This window comes from Vulpes vulpes, chromosome 13 (assembly GCF_048418805.1).
Source record: "Vulpes vulpes isolate BD-2025 chromosome 13, VulVul3, whole genome shotgun sequence".
NCBI lineage: Eukaryota > Metazoa > Chordata > Mammalia > Carnivora > Canidae > Vulpes > Vulpes vulpes.
The window spans coordinates 142,397,750-142,417,667 of record NC_132792.1 but is presented as its reverse complement, the minus strand read 5'-3'; the positions used below and the strand labels follow the sequence as shown (position 1 = coordinate 142,417,667).

The following is a 19,918-nucleotide window of genomic DNA, read 5'->3' as shown; positions in this document are numbered from 1 at the left end:
GGGACTTGATCCTGGGACTCCAGGATCAACCCCTGGGCCAAGGGCAGGTGCTCAACCACTGAACCACCCAGGCATCCCTATTTATTGAATTCTATTCATGGATTACTTTCACTTGAAAAAGAAACACATACAAGAGAATCAGACATTTAATTAAAAAACATAACCTACTGTATTCTTCTTAGAGATGCTTTGATTTGTAGTAGAGAGCCAAAGAGGTAACAGATGAGCTTCTGTTGTAAAGATGTAATCTTCTATGTCAAAAATAATGTCTTCTTTATCCGCAAATAATAGGTAAAGATATTTAAACATCTCAGCCAAGAAGAAAGAATCCATTCTAAAATAAAAAGTCACCATAAATCTAAGAACATAAAAATATTCAAATGCCAACACTCTGAAAGACAGAGAGTCAAGGTCAATAAACACATTTATACCATTTTAGATGTCCAAAGTGCTATAGAATTTATCCATACCCCAGTGGTAATAGTCTTGACTCCAAGAATATTCCAAGGAAATGAAAAAGACCAGAGGCACTGCCTACCACACAGGTACACTAAATCTTGTTAATAGTACAGACAAGATTTTCCAGTTGGCCTTCCAATGAAGGAGAGTTTTCCTCTATTCTTCTAATAGAGAACTAACAGTAGGGCAGTAATACAGATCAACTTTACTACTGAGAGCCATACAAGAATTCAATTAGTATTAATTAAAACTGGATAAGTAATACAATTTTGATGGAGTTCATTATGTAGCCATTTAAGTGACAAATAAGAAGGCTTCAAAGGTAAAGGAAATCATAAAAAATTACATGAAATAAGTACAACACAAAAATCACAGGGACTATGATAACTTTGTAAATATTTAAACACCTGTCAAGAAGGGAATACAGAAGTAACAGAAGGATAGAAATATACACAATTTTACAAATTATTTAATGTTATAATGTTTTAATAAACATTTTAAAGAAAAGCTTTAATAAAATTAAAAGTGGCAGAAAGAGCAGAGCTGTTAAATGGAGTTACAGTAACATGAAATTATATTTACTACCTCCCAAAATATCCTAGGTTTTGGCCATAACTTGTAATTTACTGGACAGATTGCATAGTTTCACACCTCCAGCCAAGCACAAGTCCTGGCACACAGTAGGCACTCAATAAACATTTACTAAATCAAAAGCAAGTTTTAACAGTATTACTAAAGAATGAACTAGAGAGGCAATGGCACATAGAGGTAAAGAACACAGGCTTTGGAAATAGAAGACTTTCCAATGACTAGCTGTGTAATCATGAGGTTATTATACAAGGACTATGAGCTTCAGTTTATTTTTCTGGAAAGGACATAATACAAGCCTAACACCGGGTTAAAGACTAAATGAGATACTGTAAAGTCCACTATTTAGCATAGCACCTGGCATATGTATAAGCTCAAAAACAGAGTTATCATTCTTTTTCCTACACATCAATGATATTTTGTTTTGGAACAAAGACTCATCTGTAATGTTTCAAAACTTTTTTGAACATTTTATATGTTAATTTTTTCAGAACAGATAAAACACCTCCAGTCAACTTGCAATATACTTATTATAGTTTAACTTTTTCTGAGGAATAGTTATTGTCATGAGCAAATGCTAGCTTGAAAACTGAAAAATGGGGCACCTGGGTGACTCAGCGTTTAAGCATCTGCATTTGGCTCAGGTCCTGATCCTGGGGTCCTGGGATCAAGTCCTGCATGACTGAATGAATAACATAGAAACAGCCTATGTTTCTGCCTCTCTCTGTCTCTCATGAATAAATAACTAAAATCTTAAAAAAAAAAAAAAAAAAGAAAAGAAAACTGTAGACTGATGAGCAGGGTGTTGATTTTTGCTGAATTCTAGAACTGATTATGAAACAGATGATTTGTAAACACTTTGAACAGAGAAATGATACACCACAATATGAATTGGGTAAAGCTAGCAAACTGGGTATCATTTCATATAATCTAATTTGTATTAAAAAACCATAAACATACACAAATGCAAACACATATGCAATAAAACAATCTGGAAGACTATTTATCAACTGCCAACAGTGGTCATCTTAGGGTGGGCAAGTAGGGGAAATGTCTTAGGGAAGATTTTCATATTCTTTTGGCCATTTAAATTATTTCAGTTATTAAGGAACATATAAATATTTCCATTTTGAAAATTGTGTGTGCATGCGTGTATGTATGCTAGTGGGACAGGTGACAGCACTAGTAGATCTGTTGGGGAATAAGCCACCAGATGCAAAGGGCTTGTAAAAGCTCTCAAGTGTCACACCATAAAGTACACAGTCATGGTCCTAACCAGAATTCTTCCCAACAATTTAGATGAATTTTTTTAACCATGCCTATCCAAACTGTAGATCACTGAAAATAGGTAATTTAGGTGACTGAGATGAGAAACTCTTTTCGGTCTAGAAACACACATGCACACACACAAACCCAACAAAATCAAATTTTGCTGAGGTAAGTATAAAGCTATAAAGCTCTAAGCTTATACTAAATCACTTGCTCAAAAGCAGGGTGGAGAATACCCATGTGTCAGCAGGCCACAATTAAGTTAACTGAAGTCAACTGGCCATAGCTTCACTATGAGTCAAATATAATTAAGCTGCCTAAAAATCTAAAGCACATCTAGTAACGCAGAATGATGAAGATTAGTAGTTCTCAACCTTTTGTTGGGCCAAATACAATGCTGCCACGAGAACAGTGAGTTGATGAAGCAATGATCCTCAACTGAATAGAGGGTGTAAACCCATCATCTGCTTAGAAAATTAGCAACCTCACAGCTGTTCTTGAACAGTGATGTTCTGCCAGGCACATCTTGAGTATGGTTAATCCTGGATATGATAGTTTAAGAGATACTCTATATATTGGAATATAATCAGATTGGGGCAAATGCAGTGGTAAACGATCTAGAAACAATGTCATATAAGGACTATTTGATAGGGAAAAAGAATGCTAAATTTAAAAACTGGAATTCTCTAAACAGTAAATCATACCGTCCTCTATAATTCCTCAACCTGTTACTCTTTTTTCTACTATAACACAAATCACAAGATTACAACAATTATTTCTTTACACACCTATCTTCTTCACTATCTACAAGTCATGGGAGGGTAAGAACTGGTTCTAATTTCTCTATCCCCACACCTAAGGGCAGTGCCTAGCATACAGTAGGAGCCTAAATATTGTTCCTTGCATGAGTTGTCAGAATAGCACTGTATTCACAAGCTAATCTGCCTTGATGAGAATTCTGACTTAATCTTATTAATTGTGTGACGTTAGGTAGGTTCCCCAACCTCTCTGTGCCTCGGCCTCTTCATCTATGCAACAAAGATTGTAGAAGTTGCACTTCAGAGGGTTATTGTCAGGATCAAGTGAATTAAACAAAGCAAGTACTTAATCAGAAGAGTGCCCAGAACATAGGAAGCAGTCAATAAATGTTAAAAATAAATACACAGCCTATCTGCTTTCGTTTCTTGCTGGTATCTGCATTCCTACTTCCAAAAACCCATCCATTTCTTATCAGCTATGATCAGAGAAGTAGGTCTCAAGCCTCATTAATTATTATCGAAATACTCTGATTGAAGGACTATGGGACAACTTTGAGTAATGATGAAAGATGTGTCTCACCTGCCTTTAGTCCCTCTGCCTGAAATTTCTACCACTGTTTTTCTCTTCCTTTCCCATCCTTCAAGATACAGAAGCCTCCATAAACCTCCCAGGGACTGTCATATCCCAATGTATTTCATGTCCCTTTAATATGGTCTGTTTATCTGCCTATTCTCAATGATTCAAAGATGGAAAAGACATGTCTTCATATCTTTAATTCTCAGAAACTAGTATAACTCTGGCACAGAAGACACCTTCATAAATACCTGTGGAATGAACATTTGGTAACCAAATAAGCAAACGTTAGTGCTCGTTAGAGATGTGTCGCTATGTTCTGGATGGTTAAAATAACCAGAAAAGTAATCCTGGGATAACTGTAATGTTAGTGAATATCATAGTAACCAGAGTAAGCTTTTTACAGCTTGAATATTTCATACCATCCACATCTATCCAGTATTCAATGAAACAGAAATTGCCAATGGTCTTCACCAGCGCTCCAAATCAGCAACAGAGTTAAGAATACACACATTAACCAAGATATGTTTGAGGAATTCTTGACTCAATACAAATCACAATCCAGATCATCCATCATCATCTTGATAACAGTTTTTATATTATGTACAACGCTAGAAATAAACACAGAATCCTGCCCCCCATTCCTAATACTCTTAATTACCAAGGTTCTGATAATGAACACTTACTCATCTACTTAAAATCATTGGAGCAGCTACTATATGCCAGGTACTATGATAAAAATACAAACATTTTAAATGAGCCTATTGAAGAGAGTTTAATAAACACAAGGAACTAAGCTTTGCACCTTCAAAAACCCTTTGTAAAAGCATTAAGCTTATCTGAATTCTAACTAAGAGTTGTATTCTGTGTTGTTTCAGAGTTACCCTGAGGAAAGGGGATGTTAGGAATTGTTTTACCTGTCCTCATGACTTCCAGTACGAACATCCTTCATGGCAGCAAATCCGCAAGGCACTCTAGCATATTTATTTAAATTTTCAATAAGTGTTTTCCCTACTTCAAGGTAGTAAGGATCTCCTGTAGCCTATTAAAAAGGAGAATATATGTATACATATATATAGCTTATATATTACCATATACCCACTCATTTATCAGATATTTATTGAGTACCTACTAGGTGCTTTGGCATTGTATCAGGCACTGGAGCACATGTTACACAGAACTTAGCTCTGAAAATAAGCCATGGACCTGCTTTATGGAATTTCTTAAACACACAACTGGAAAGCTGTCCAACTATATATCTTGGCTCTTAAATAACATTTTCAATGCCCAGAAAGGTAAGAGACATGCTTTAAAAAGCAGCTCTAGAATATAACATTTCTCTTTTTAGAAATGTTCATGTAAATATTTTGAAAAGACACAAAACTTAGATGTCAATTCTTCTTTCAATAGTTATGGACTAGATGAATGAAAACCATAACATATCCAACCATTATAACATTAAACAAGGACTCTGAAAACCCAATTACTATTATAAGGTAGTGAGATATCCAACAGAAAATGGGGACTAAACAGAAAAAAAAGAGAGGTAAAATAGCTTACTTTATATAAGAAGTAGGTACTTTCTGCAAATTCTGGTCTTAAAGGATGTTGAGCCCAATGTACCCTGAAATCTGTAGTAAATGCCTGGACAAAACAACATATAAACAGGTATAGAAATGTGATTTTAAAAATAAACAAGTGGTTCTAGAATATATAGTAGTACATAAGTTAGACCATAAACAAGTTATAAATTAAAATATTGATAACTTTCACCTATAAAACGAAAGTTTTCATTTCTTAAGATCATAATTCATTTTTGCTAAGGTGCTATTTTTACCAACTAAGTGTAATTATTTCTGTAAGTGATCATTTTAGCTATTAGGAAGCTTAAACTATGAAACTCCGTAATGCCACCACATGGATCTTTGGGTTTTCTTCTTTTTCCTTATCTCTATTTTTTCTCTTAATTATTAAGTCATTCTCTATATTTCTATTTTAGCATTTTAGCATATGTTTTCTTTTATAACAACCTCAAATCCTCTGCGAGTGAGACAAGGCATTATTTAAAAATAAAACTAGTCTCGGGCAGCCCCGGTGGCGCAGCGGTTTAGCGCCGCCTGCAGCCTAGGGCATGATCCTGGTAGACCCTGGATCGAGTCCCACGTCAGGCTCCCTGCATGGAGCCTGCTTCTCCCTCTGCCTGTGTCTCTGCCTCTCTCTCTCTCTCTCTCTGTGTGTCTATGAATAAATAAATTATCTTAAAAAAAAAAGAAAAGAAAACTAGTCTCATTTGAAATTATTCACTAACAGTGCCAACCGGTTTAAAAAAAAAAAAGATTAAAAATAAAACCAAAACCTTTATGGGAACCAAATAAAAATTCATCTGTGGTAAGATGTATTTAGTTGAACTTTGGTTTATTGAGTGAATACGAATTTTCTGCAATGCACAGTCCTACTTGCCTAAAGTCTAATAAAACTATACTTTCTAAAATAGATACTTTGGGAAGCAATGTAAGTTGGTGGAATGCTTAGATATCTCACAGAGTGTAATAAATAAACAGGGACAGAATAAGGCTATACATGAATTTGGAAATTTTTAATGGTACATTTCTGGAAAGCCAAAGTGTGTCCTGTTAAGATCTTACCATATCAAGCTAGCAAGAATATTTATTACTAATATATAAAAACTAGGCAGTCTATGTGACCAGGAAGAGTATACATTCAGTGTGTATCATTTTCATAAAATAAGCTTTAGAAAATAAAGAGTAAAAAATCTCTCTAGCTGGTGGATATATGTAAAAGTTAGAATGAGACAATATGTAGGTAATGGCATAGATTAGAAAAGGCTGAGAAATACTAATTTGGGTTGTTGGGGTTTTTTTACATAAAAGGTCAGCATTACTTTAGATTTCTCTTAATATATGAAAAAAAGGAAAATGTATATAGTACTATATAAACCAAAAATAAATTAATTAGATAACATTTGCTATCTTTAAATTAGCAATTTATACTATACATAAATTAGAATTCCAATGATGATTTGCTTACCTCTGGTAGGAAGTTATGTTTTTTAATCACCTGATATAACATTTCATGAGTTTCAATAGCAGGTCTAATATCCCCCTTTAAGACCTAGAAGTCAACAATAAGAACAAAATTATCTAATAAAAATAGGAGTTGATTTTATCTAGTCATCATATAAACAGAAAAATATACATTAATAAATTTTAAAACCTGACTCCATTTTGGTAATTCAATTGTAGAGACCACATATGCACTTAATTGTTCTATGTTAATATTAAGAAAGCATAGGTTTTGGGGGGGGGGGGTTCTTTTGGTTTTTTACCTGCAAACCTGGAAAAAAGGCGAGCAATGCATCCATCCAAGTCCGAGCATTCAGCATTGGCTTGTGGATATGCACATCAAGTAGAAGAGGTGGCTGGCTAATGTACCTCATTATGGCATCATAGTGCTAGAAGATCACAATATGTGTTCATTAAAGTAGATGAAAAAGATGTATTATTCTAAAAACACTACTTAAATTGCATTGTGAAGAAAGCAAAACTGAATTTATATGTAAATAAATTGACTAATTATTGTGTAAATATTTAAATTATTCTTTATGGAAATTTTTCTAAAATATATTATATGTACTTCCCTGCATTAATTCTGACATGGAATATTAAAGATTATAGTTAATATAGAATCTTCTGAGGGGACCAGACCTGAACATCACTGTCTTGTGGGACTGGTCCATGGTTAGTAAGACCCTGTGGCCAAAGGATGCTCTTATGTCCTCTTGAAATAGTTACAGGCTTCTATATTACAGAATTAGTTGTGTTTTCTCCTGTGTGTAGAAGTTTAGTCCCTTCTCAGCTAATGTAATACTCTGGTGCTCACCCCTACTTAAATTAATGCATCTACTCATTATTACCACTCTTATAGTCTGCTACATCTGTCTTCTATGTTCTTCAAACTCTTTTTTCTCTTCTTTTCTCCTCTTCTAGATATTTCTCAGGTTTGACAACAACAGGTCGAGTTGTTAGTCAACCTACGATAATGAGCCAACAAAAATAATCTGTCCTTGTTCACCTCAAGCAAAAAAAAATTCTTGTTATAATCTAATCACCAATATGTGATCATGTTTTTTAATGTATCCAATTAGTAACTTATTAGGTCTCTTATTGTTTTTTCCTAACTCATCTATTATTTAATAACTATTCTTGAGTACCTGCTAGATGCTAAGGCACTGTTCTAACACTTCATATGCACTAGTTTATTTAATCCTTCCCATAACTCTATGAATAATACTAGTATTCCTATTTTCTGGATAAAGAACAGAGCCAAATAGTGTAAAGTTACCTGCCCAACTTGATGGGATGAGCACTGGGTGTTATGCTACGTGTTGGCAAATTGAACTCCAATTTTTTAAAAAATGTAAAATAAAATAAAATAAAATAAAAAACTAAAAAAATAAAAATAAAAATAATAAATAAAATCTTGAAAAAAAAATTACCTGCCCAAAGTGACAAAAGCAGTGGAACCAAGATTTAAACCCAGGCAGGACATTAGCCACTATACTATACTATGTCACAGTAATGTGGGTGAACTGATGGGTACACAAAGAAATTGTAAATGATTTCAAAAAGAATACAGGGATAAAGCTGATGAATTTGCTGTACTGATTTCAATTTGCTTCAGTTACGAAGGCAATCCAATCAGGTTCAATAATCCTTCCCCTTCTCCTATGCCTGTGGTTCTGACCCAGACTTAGGACTCATAGACCTGCTTTTGAAATGAATACTCACTAGTTTCGCTCAATCTCCGGCCCTGCATGTGTGTGCAGGTGTGATCAAGGACTAGGCCAAACTTTCAAGATTTCAAAAAGAATTGGAATCCAAAGGAGAAAGATAACTAGTAATTTATTCCAATAAATCCTCTTCCTTGTATAAAAGAAGATTAAGTAAACTCTGATCTACCTATTTTATGACTTATTGGCAGAACTTAAAAACTTCTGTTAAGAGATGAAAAAAAAAAAAGAGATGAAAATAAAACCACTCTGTAAACTAATTTTTGGAATGTATGTAACTTTGTCCTGTCTCTGTCCAACATCATCAGGAATACAGACAAAAAATTAATTCACAATTTTAAAAGATTATTTCTTAGATTACCACTCAGGTAATTAAGTTTCTATCAAAATCTGGCACTCAAATAAAATTGGCTTTAAAATTAATATAAAATTGGGTCAACTTACTGTATTAAATCTTTCCAGGAAACTGTCATCTCCAAGCAAGACATAAGCTTTCAATAGATATTCATAATATGAATCAATCCCTGCTCCAACTCCACTATCTACGGAAAAAATACATATAAATGTGATTCTTTATTAAACAAGTCTTAAAAATTCTTGACAGAGTACAAGTGAGGGTATTAGTACACTGAGAATGAAACATTAGTTTAAACATGAAACTTTAAAAATTCAACATTTATAGAAATGTTAATCCTACTATGCAAATAACAACAGTTCCTTGCTGATAATGTTTGTATTTCCAAAAAAAAGAATCTTACTTTGCAAAATATAAGTCTTACTTTTTTAAAAGCAAGATATATTAGTTTTTTTTTTAATTTTTATTTATTTATTCATGAGAGAGAGAGAGAGAGAGAGAGAGAGAGAGAGGCAGAGACATAGGCAGAGGGAGAAGCAGGCTCCCTGCAGGAAGTCCAATGTGGGACTCAATTCCCGGTAGGGGATCACATCTTGAGCTGAAGGCACACACTCAACCGCTGAGCCATCCAGGCGTCCCAGAAGATATTAGTTTTAGGAAGTTTTTCTAAGCTCATTTTCTCGGTGAGGAACTCCCAAAGAGGAAACATTGGAGAGGACCATTGTGCATTTTTAAAAACATTTAGACCCTTAATCAGTAAGACATCAATTTTTAAAGTTAGAGTAGATACAAAATCAAGACTGCTCCTATTTGGAGGTATCAATTTTAATTACTGCAACTAACATGGTTGTTGGCTTCTTCCTCCAATATCATCATGAGGGCCAAAGAAAGAAAATAGGAAAACTGGAAGAAACCTGGCAGCATGAGCAGGGAGGGTCAGGGAGAGGGTGGCTTTGGCCTAGAGAAGTAGGCAGCCAGACACAGTTAAGAATCATCTGCTTTGCCAGGAACTGAGAAAGGTCTGATTTTTTTTTTTTTAATTTATTTGACAGAGAGAGAGAGAGAGAGCACGTACACGCACGCATAAGCAAGGGAAGTGGAGCAGCAGGTAGAGGGAGGGGGATAAGCAGACTCCCCGCTGAGCAGGGAGGCGACCTGGGGCTCAATCCTAGGACCCTGTAATCATGACCTGAGCTGAAGGCAGATGCTTAACCAACTGAACCACCCAGGTGCCCCAGAAGCATGACTTTCTGAAAATAAAAAGAATGTGTTGGAATAAGAATTTATGAGAAGAAGAAATAATAGAACAGGCACACTTATTTTAAATTATTTAATTTTAAAATTAGCCTAATAGATATACTAAAGAGATATGGAAGGTATTAGCAATATAAAATAAGAAAAAAAAATTTTTTTAAGTAAGCTCTATGCCCATCATGGGGATTGAACTCACAATTCTACCAACTAAGCCAGCCAGGTACCCTGGGAAGAAAAATTTTTTAACCAGGTAGAAATATGGAATAAAAAATATAACAGTTAAAATAACCTAACAGATGGGATATATAGCAGAAAGGATATAGCTAAGGAACAGATCAGCAAATTGGAAGACTACCATTTGGCAATCACTGAGAAGAATAAAAGGCAGAAAAAAAGAAAATATAAAGATTAAGATATATGGAGGACACAAACAAGTGATTTAGATAACAGGAATTGCAAAAAAGAGAGATAAAAATGAAAAGAATATCTAAAAAATAAAATCAGTTTTCAGCAGTTAGAAACAAAGATTTTAAATAGAAAGGGCCCACAGAATATCAAAAGGAGAGCCAAAGAAAATTCTACACTTAAAATTATAGTGACATTTTAAAAATTTCTCTTTGCTTTTGAGATTCTTAGTCTTCCAAAGAGGAGGAGTAGATCACACATGTAAGGACATAAAAATCAAAATAATATCACATTTTTAAATATGATGTAAGAAGACAATAGAATTGTATTTTCAAAGACTTGATGGAAAAGAACTTAAAGAGAAAATTATATACAGCCAAACCGTCACTCAAATATGAAAGCATAAAAAAATATGAAAGCATAATAAAATTACTGTTAGACTATTAAAGCTACTGAAAACAGGGAAAGTTAAGAAGGGAGACAAATCTAACAGATGTTACAAATCATATACAAGGTACAAGTGACCAAATACCTTGACAGTTTGTTACCTTTAAAGAGAAAGGAGGAGTGCACTAAGATCCAAAGAAGAAAGAATATATTCATAGTGAACAAGAACTACATAATATCAACAAAATAACTACGTAATATCAACAAAACAGGGGATAGGGGTTGGGGTTGGGGGGGGACAGAGATAGGAGAAGAGGCTAAAGCTCATTTCTCAGAAGCATGTAAATAAAGGTTTCATTAATAACAAAAGGATTAAAGAGAAAACAGGAAAGGTGGAACACAATGAAATTACAATTAAGACAGTATAAGTCCAAATATATTAAAAATTGAAATAAATGTAAATGGACTGAAACCACCAATTAAGACAAAACTGACAAATTGGCTTCTTAAAAAAGTCAATAAATAAGAGTTACAATTACAGCATCAGCACCTGCAAAGACTGAAAGTAAAAGGACAAAAATAAAACCCTTTATCGGGCAATTAAAATAAAGCTGATGTAACTGTATTACTATCAGATTAAATAGCTGTAAGACAAAGAATATTATCAGAGATGATCACTGTATAATGATGAAAGATTCAACTAAGAAGAGAGAACAATTTTAAATGAATGCACCCAATAAAATAGACTAATGCATCCAAAAATATACATTTACAGGGAGATTAATTCTCCCTGTAATTACAGAATTACAGGGAGATATTAATAAGTCTTGGCTTATTTTCACTACCAGAAATTTTATCTACCTTTCTTAATTTTTGATAGATCAAGCAAACAGAAAATCAGCAAAGATCTGAACAATATTAACTGAGCAAACTGACATTTGCTCAGTTATCTATATCTAGCAATGAGAAAATATATACTTTTTAAAGCACATGGAAAATGTTCACAAAAACTGGCCATGTTTGGGCACGTGGGTGACTCAGTCTGTTGGGCATTCAACTCTTGACTTTGGCTCAGGTCATGATCTCAGGGTCATGAGGTTCTCCAACCTGGGTGTGGACCCTGCTTAAGATTCTCTCTCTCCTCCTTCCTCTCCCTCTGCCCCTCTGCCAACCACATGTGCTTGCTTGCGTGCTTGCGTGCTCGCGCACTCTCTCTCTCTCTCTCTCTCTCTCTTGGGCGGGGCCGGGCGGGGGGGGGGGGGGGAACTGGCCATGTTTTAGGCCAAAAAGAAAATGTCAATACATTTCAAAGGATAGTTATCACATAGATAAGTATCATACAGATATCAATATTTTTAAAAATACAACTAACTGAATAGAAAATGGACAAACTACAAGAACATCAATATCAAAAAAAGGGAAACCTATATGACCAATAAATATGAAATGTTCAGTATCATCAGTGATCAAAGAAATACAAATCAAACTACTATAATGGGAAATCATTCAATTGGCAAAATCTTTTGAGTCTGATGATACTCAATGGAGACGGTGTTGATCCACAGGATCTCTTATATTTTCCTAGTAGAAGTATAAAGTGGTCAAACAACTTTTGAAAACAATTCTGACATTATCTCCGGAAGCTGAACATTAACTTATCCTATGATCTAAAAATTCCACTCCTCCATATGTAGCCAAGAAAAACTCTTATACATGTACAACAGGAGAAACATACAAAAATATTCACGACACTACTATTCACAATAGTAAAATCCAGGAAATGATCTAAATGCCCAGACTGTGGCTCATTCATCTAATAAAATGTTATGTATAGCAGTCAAAAAAAATGAACTATACCTTCATGCAACAATACGCATGAATCTTAGCCATATCATATTGAGCAAATAAGTCTCAAAAGTCTGCATAATATGATTTTATAAAATTTAAAACAAAACAAAAAATACACTTTTTAAGAATACATACAGATGCAATAAAACTTAATTAAAAGCAAATGACAATACAAGACAAGAATGCTGGCTACTGCAGTTAGGGGAGGCAGAGGTGTACAACTGCAGGTAGAAAGAGCCAAGGATCATATGCACAAGTGTATGTTGTCAAGTAATGGTCCATTTGTGGATCCTTATTATGTTATTAAAAATGACTAAGTAAAATGGGTCATTCCTGGACCAATGATGAGTGTGTCAAAAACCAAAGATTATGATTAGTTTAAAATTAAGTCTAATTAATTTGCACCTGAGTTCCAGGCAGGTTAAAAAAAGAAAAGAAATGGGGGCACCATGGTGGTTTAGTTGGTTGAGTGTCTGCCTTCAGCTCAGGTCATGATCCCACAGTCCTGGGATAGGGCCCTGACTCTGGTTTCCTGCTCAGGGAAGAGCTGACTTCTCCCTCTGCCCCTACCCCACTCTTGTGCGTGCTCTCTCTCTCTCTCTCTCTCTCTCTGAAATAAATCCATAACATTAAAAAAAAAAAAGAAAAGAAAATGACAGAATTCTGAAGCTAGAATTCAGATTACTGTCAGGAACCATTTAGATAAAATTTGGAAAAAAATCTTACACAATACTAAATAGACAATAAATAACATAATTTTACTAAGAATATTCTAAGAATATTCTAGTATATTTCTATTCATCTATGCTTTACAGAGGTGTTGTATAAAGATAAAATTATATCCTTTACATAATTCTATATCCTGTTTATTTATGTAACATTTGTCTCATAATTCCAATTTGTTTCAATAAAATCTAGTGATAACATTAACACAGATTTCTATTTAATGTGAGATGGCTGAGGTATTCTGATTAGTTCTAGTGCTTCATCTATATCATCTATATCCTATATCTATAATGCCACACCTATTAAGGTATGAAATAAAACAGTAAGTCCATCCAGAATAAATACTATTATTTGGCACCAAAGAAGAAAATCAGGTTAAATTAGTTCAAATTAAAATTCTAGCATTCTAGTGAAAACTATATTTTATACTGTCCCAAAGATTATTTTAACAAATGAAAATCCTTTATTACCCAACCATTCTGAGGATGTGAAGCCTTGATTTAAAAAGCCCAACTTACATACCTTTTCTTACCCAGTCTCCAGTATGAATATTTATAGTCACACCCACTAAATTACTACTTCGCTGTCTTTTTTCCCAGAGAAAATCAAGAGCTTTTCTTGCATATTCCTATAATTAAAAAAAAAAGAAAGCACACTTGAAGAACTGCACATCTCTGGCAAACAGGAAACAAAGAAACAAAAATCAAAGGTTCACAGACTTCTTTAAGGATTAAATAAAATTCCTACGATAATCATTAACAATATACATCAAACATCCTTACAAGTCAAATCTTGGCTCTTTTTCAGCCAATCAAATCTAGGTAGAAAGAATGAGTCTAAAACTGCTATTTAGTGGAAGTGATTTCACTTTGAGACCATCATGTTTGTCTACTCTTGCATGCAAGTTCATATTCACATATATGATTAAATTATATTAATTGATGCCATAATTAAATGCACTTATTAAAATAATTTCTACCATTAAATACAATGTGAAAATCTCCTTACATACTCTTATTTGAAGAATTAAGAGAGAATTTCAAAGTTGCTATGTCATCTTTGAAACACAAACAGGCATTTCAAGAGCCCACTATTTACAGAACAAACTTTGTTAGCGAAGACTAAATTAACTCCTATTCATTTGACAATACCAAACATAACCTTATGATACCATTTTTTTCACTTTTTATCCATTGGACATCAAATTAAAATAATTTCTGATCAAATTCCTAGCTTGGATGAAAAGATGTTATAAAATATAAAAGCAAAAAAAACAAAAAAAAATATAAAAGCATAAGACATGTACAGGAGAGTTTCTAAGTTAAAATTAATTTCAGAGCATGAATCTATATTGAGCATTGGAGAAGTATTTCTACAAAAGAAAAAAAAATCATTAAACCAATTTACCATTTTGCAGATTTAAGAACAGAGTATAAAAGACTTAGCTCTTGATTCAATTTATGCTGATTTTTTTAAAACAAAGTAGACTACAGCTTTAATTAAGTTATAATTTCAGAGTGAGAAAGTTTCATAAAGATTATATTTCCCGTTTCTATCTTACAGCTAAGAAAACAGGCCCAGTGAAATCCAAGACTTAGCCAAAGTTTAAAACTGAATTATAGAACAGCTAATATGAGAATTCATATCTCTTTATATGTTAGACCAAAAGTCGGCAAACCTTTTCTGACAAGGGCCAGACAGTATTTTAGGCATTATGGGTCATACAGTCACTGCCACAATTACTCAACTCTGTCACTTTAGCACAGATGCAGTCACAAACAAAAATAAATAAATAAGCAGGCTGTGGTTTTTTTTTTTTTTTTTTTTTAAGATTTTATTTATTATTGGTGAGAGACACAGAGAGACACAGGCAGAGGGAGAAGCAGGCTCCATGCAGGGAGCCTGAGGTGGGATTCGATCCCGGGACTCCAGGATCACACCTTGGGCTGAAGGCTGTGCTAAACCGCTGAACCACCCAGGCTGCCCCAGACTGTGTTTCAATAAAACTTTATTCACAAAATAGGCAGTGGCTAGATTTGGCCCCGAGGCTGTTGTTTGCCAACCATGTATTGGATCGATGCTCTGTCAATTGCATCAGGTTGCTTCTTTTACAATAAATTACTATATATTCATAAAGTTAAAAGATCATAATTTTCAAATAGATTTGCCCATAAGTACAAAATAGACCAGTGGAAAGAGTACGGGGTGTGAATTTAGAAAACCATGGATTCTAATTCCAATTCCACTTATTTACCCATAGCTGTGCATCCAATCCTCTTTGAGTCTCACTTTCCTAACCTACAAATGCATCAGTATCTCAGAGTTAAGTAGTTGAAATTATATTAGTGCAAAGTGACTATACTTTTCAAAGAAGGGGAAATATGTCAGCAAGTATAGAATAAAAATTAAACCAAACATGATAAATCTGTCCTTGACACTGTGAATATACATACACACAAAGACCATTTGATTTGTTTTCTTCACAGTCCGATCCAATGTCTCTAACAGTAGTATATATTCCCTATTTCTGCTTGCTTTATGTGTCCCATTTGCTGAATTTAAAAAAATTTTCCTAAGTCTTATAACTCAAAAAGAGGGTGTTTTGTGATACTATTGCACAAAATGGCATGCTTAAATATATATATATATATATATATATATATATATATATATATATATATATAACTAAAAGTGCGAGACATAGTCTACAACAAAGTTCTTGAGGAATATTAAGTCTTTTGGATAAGAAATAACATTAACCTCGGGGTAAACAAACTTACAGATATGACTATCAAGTGCAAAAATTTCACTGTTTCAGTGAAGTTTTCAGAAATGCAATAGGCCATCTAGAAGTTTAACAAATAAAACAAAAAGACAGGTTTTCATATAAGACATTTCTGATATCAATATAACATGGCTAAAAAAATCTCCAAAAACTAAACCTAAAAATTTATAGTTTGTGAAAAAATGCAAAGTTGTATTAATATACATCTACCTCACAATGATTTCTAGGTTTTTGACAAAAAATGTATGATGGAATCTAGACAAGAGTTCACTAAAATGACAATAATCCTTCAATTGATACTCCTCATACGTGAGCAATGAAAAAAAGACAAAGTTAGTTATGCCCAATACACAAGAGATCAAAGACTTTGAAAAGCAAACCTCAAATATTGTTGCTCCTGTGAATCGACTTAAAGCAGCGAACTCAAGGATCAAGGTACCTGCACAAGCTGTACAAGTATCTGTTTCAGTTCCTGTTCGAGCTTCCGGTTTTCTGATACCAAATTTTAAATTAATCTAAATAAAATCAGAAGATTATCATTAACAACTGTGGAAAGATAATGGTTTCTATAAGAGATTATTTTTCAATCAAGATTTTTCATCAAATCAAGCAAATAATTTTTTAAAAGAGATTTTATTTATTTATTCATGAGAGACAGAGAGAGAGGCAGAGACATAGGCAGAGGGAAGAGAAGCAGGCTCCACACAGGAGTCGGATGTGGGACTCGATCCCAGAACTCCAGGATCACGCCCTCAGCTGAAGGCAGATGCTCAACTGCTGAGCCATCCAGACATCCCAAATCACGCAAATAATTCATAAAATATTTAAACACTGAAATTTGATGGTCTTTATGACTTTTTTCAATTTAACATCCAGGGAAGTATATTCTACTACACACATAATATTCATGGGGTAAATAATTTTTCATTTACTTCCTTCCTCAATGAGACCAAAATCACTACCCATACAAGAATTACATAGAGAAAATATCATCATTTATTACAATTTTATTCTCTAAACAGTTTGAACCAGTTAGTATAAGAATAGGGAACTAGACTAGCTCTAAAAGAAATTAGATTTGAGAATTTGCATAAAACCAGTACCATATTAATCCTTCACAGCAAAAAAACTGATAAAGTTATGGTATGTATTTAAGAAGAAAGTAAAATTTTATTTACAGGTTTAAAAAGTTTTGAAATATAGAGTATATTGCCTTGCTGACAGGCTATCAAATAACACAAAGCAAATTTTTTGAAAGGAATTTTTTTTTATAATTCAGACAGCAAAATCACACTACATTATAAACCTAGATTAACCAGAACCAAACTGACCACAAACTGATTAAAACTTGGATGGTCAAGACGCCTGGGTGGCTCAGCAGTTGAGAGCCTCCCTTCAGCCCAGAGCGTGATCCTGGAGTCCCAGGATTGAGTCCCACATCAGGCTTCCGGGATGGAGCCTGCTTCTCTCTCTGCCTGTGTCTCTGCCTCTCTCTCTCTCTCTCTCTGTGTCTCTCATGAATAAATAAATAAAATATTTAAAAAACAAAAACAAAAACTTGATGGTCTTCTGAAGTCCACATAAAAAACAAAAGAGCAAGCAAATGCCAAGGATCTAGCATAACAAACAAAAACATCAAATATAAATGTTTCCAGATCACTCATCATTTATTGAGAAATCCTCAATAATAAAATATTTACATTAACTGCACTAAGGTAAAGTATAATAATTTTTATAAATATTTGCAATAAGAGCCAACAGTAAAAAATATTTTCTGGTTAGTTCTATTAATTATTACAATCAACTGATTAATAGTTATCTACTATGTGGTGGGTATCAGGTTAAAATACAAAGTAACTGAAAAGATTCTTGTCCTCAGGGAGCTTAAAATTCAGACACAGCAAATAAGACAGATATATATATATAAATGGAGATAGTAACTAATAATGGTAAGTCATAAGTGCCAAACGAATGGAAGTGACAACAAAATGCTAAGATCTAAAAATCAGAAGAGGGAAGCCTGGGTGGCTCAGTGATTGAGCATCTGCCTTTGGCTCAGGGAGTGATACTGGAGTTTCCAGTCACACATTGGGCTCCCTCCAGGGAGCCTGCCTCTCCCTCTGCTTATGTCTCTGCCTTTCTCTGTCTTTTATGAACAAATAAATAAAACCTTTTTAAAAAATCAGAAGAAATGTCCTGATATTTGATAAAATATTACTGAATTGGGAGTAGCCAAGAGCTAACAATGGCAAAGTCCAGGGAATAGTCAAGAGTAAGCAAAGGTAAAACAGAAAACTAAAATGGTATCTTTTAACAAAAAAAGGGAAATACTTTGTCACTGAAGTTCTGTACATTAAAAATACTTAAGATAGTTGCATATTGCATTACAGTCTTTACTGTCCCAAAATGGTCACTACTAAATGATGTAAAAGAACTATTTCTTAATACATCTATATTACATCATTTCACTCTTCTATGCTGAAGATCTGCCTTAAACAACTTCCAAATGCAAAATTTTCAGGGGGCACTACTGTTTCTATAAGACGAGGAAAAAGGGTTGAGCGCCTTTTTTGCTTATGGAAATCCTCTTGTTGACTTTTGATCTAGAGGCTGGTTAAATAAGCTCCAGTCCTTCTGACTAGATCTCAGAGGATGGGGGTAGAGAGGGCATTGGTAGGAGCATCTGTTAAGTCATGTAGAAGCTAGAAACAAGGAGCTTATTGCCCTTTACTGGAAAGGCTTCATACAAAAAGGTTAAAAGTATAATAAAGGTTTTTGTACTTAGAAGGAATTTGGAACCTGGTTTCTCCCTCCTGGTCCTATGTTCTAGGGAGTCACAAAGTAGTTCTTAAAAAAGAATATTTTTTATTAAAAGGTAGAAGTTTAAATTACCTACACTAAATTTACCTACATTACATATTTGCTACACCCATAAGACCCCCAAAATATGTACTATATCAAAATGGAATTCCCATTAACCCTGTTTTATGGATATAACCATCTACCTAATCTTATAAATGAGGTTTTAAATGAAAAAGTGGCAAAGTGTTTTTAATTAACTTTGAGGAAATGGCATCATAAAGTGTGGACTACTTCTAGGGTTTATATGCAGATGTAACAAATGACCATTAACTATTAAAATAGCATTTCTGCCCAGCAAATTCTTGAGTTAAAAACATTAATACTACCAATTATGGATAACCAAGAGCAATTGTACACACTTTCGAGAGCAAAAGCTCATAAGCACGAAGAAGGCAGGGTAGAAAGACACTTGTTTTGTATCTTTAGTCCTCTTCTAAAAAGCAACTTTTAAAATTTTCCTGATACTTCAGAGTATAAGAAAATAATACATTTTCTTTATTTTACAGTAAGACTCTTAGTAGCTTTTTAAATTCCTCACCTGTTTCTCATGTTACAGCAAAAGTAAAGAAATGCTAGATTCCCCAAAATTTAGCACCTCCATTTATAACAAAAACTAAAAATATTCACTAAAAGTTACTTAAATAAACATCTAGGTTATTTGAAATAACTTTGCTTTTAATATGCTAAGAAAATAAAAAGATTGACAAACAAGCTTAACCACACCGAAAAGCAAAGAAATTCACATTAAAACAAGACTCCATTTTTTTCTCATTAAATTGACTAAAGAATAACAATACACATTGTTGGCAATGGTACAAGGACACATATACTTTTATAA

At 33.7% G+C, this 19,918-nt stretch overlaps 1 protein-coding gene across 4 annotated transcripts in view; it reads right to left on the bottom strand.

Moving 5' to 3' along the window:
* The window catches only part of EDEM3 (ER degradation enhancing alpha-mannosidase like protein 3), a 70,716-nt gene that overhangs the window by 20,221 nt on the left and 30,577 nt on the right, over window positions 1–19,918 (bottom strand). For all 4 annotated transcript variants that reach the window (XM_026001182.2, XM_026001179.2, XM_026001180.2 and 1 more), the window contains exons 7-14: window positions 16,599–16,733; window positions 13,956–14,061; window positions 8,903–9,000; window positions 6,995–7,120; window positions 6,697–6,780; window positions 5,209–5,292; window positions 4,566–4,690; window positions 169–334 (exon numbers count right to left, since the gene is read on the bottom strand). In XM_026001182.2, the coding sequence (XP_025856967.1) occupies window positions 169–334; window positions 4,566–4,690; window positions 5,209–5,292; window positions 6,697–6,780; window positions 6,995–7,120; window positions 8,903–9,000; window positions 13,956–14,061; window positions 16,599–16,733 (924 nt within the window). The remainder of the gene's footprint in view (window positions 1–168; window positions 335–4,565; window positions 4,691–5,208; window positions 5,293–6,696; window positions 6,781–6,994; window positions 7,121–8,902; window positions 9,001–13,955; window positions 14,062–16,598; window positions 16,734–19,918) is intronic.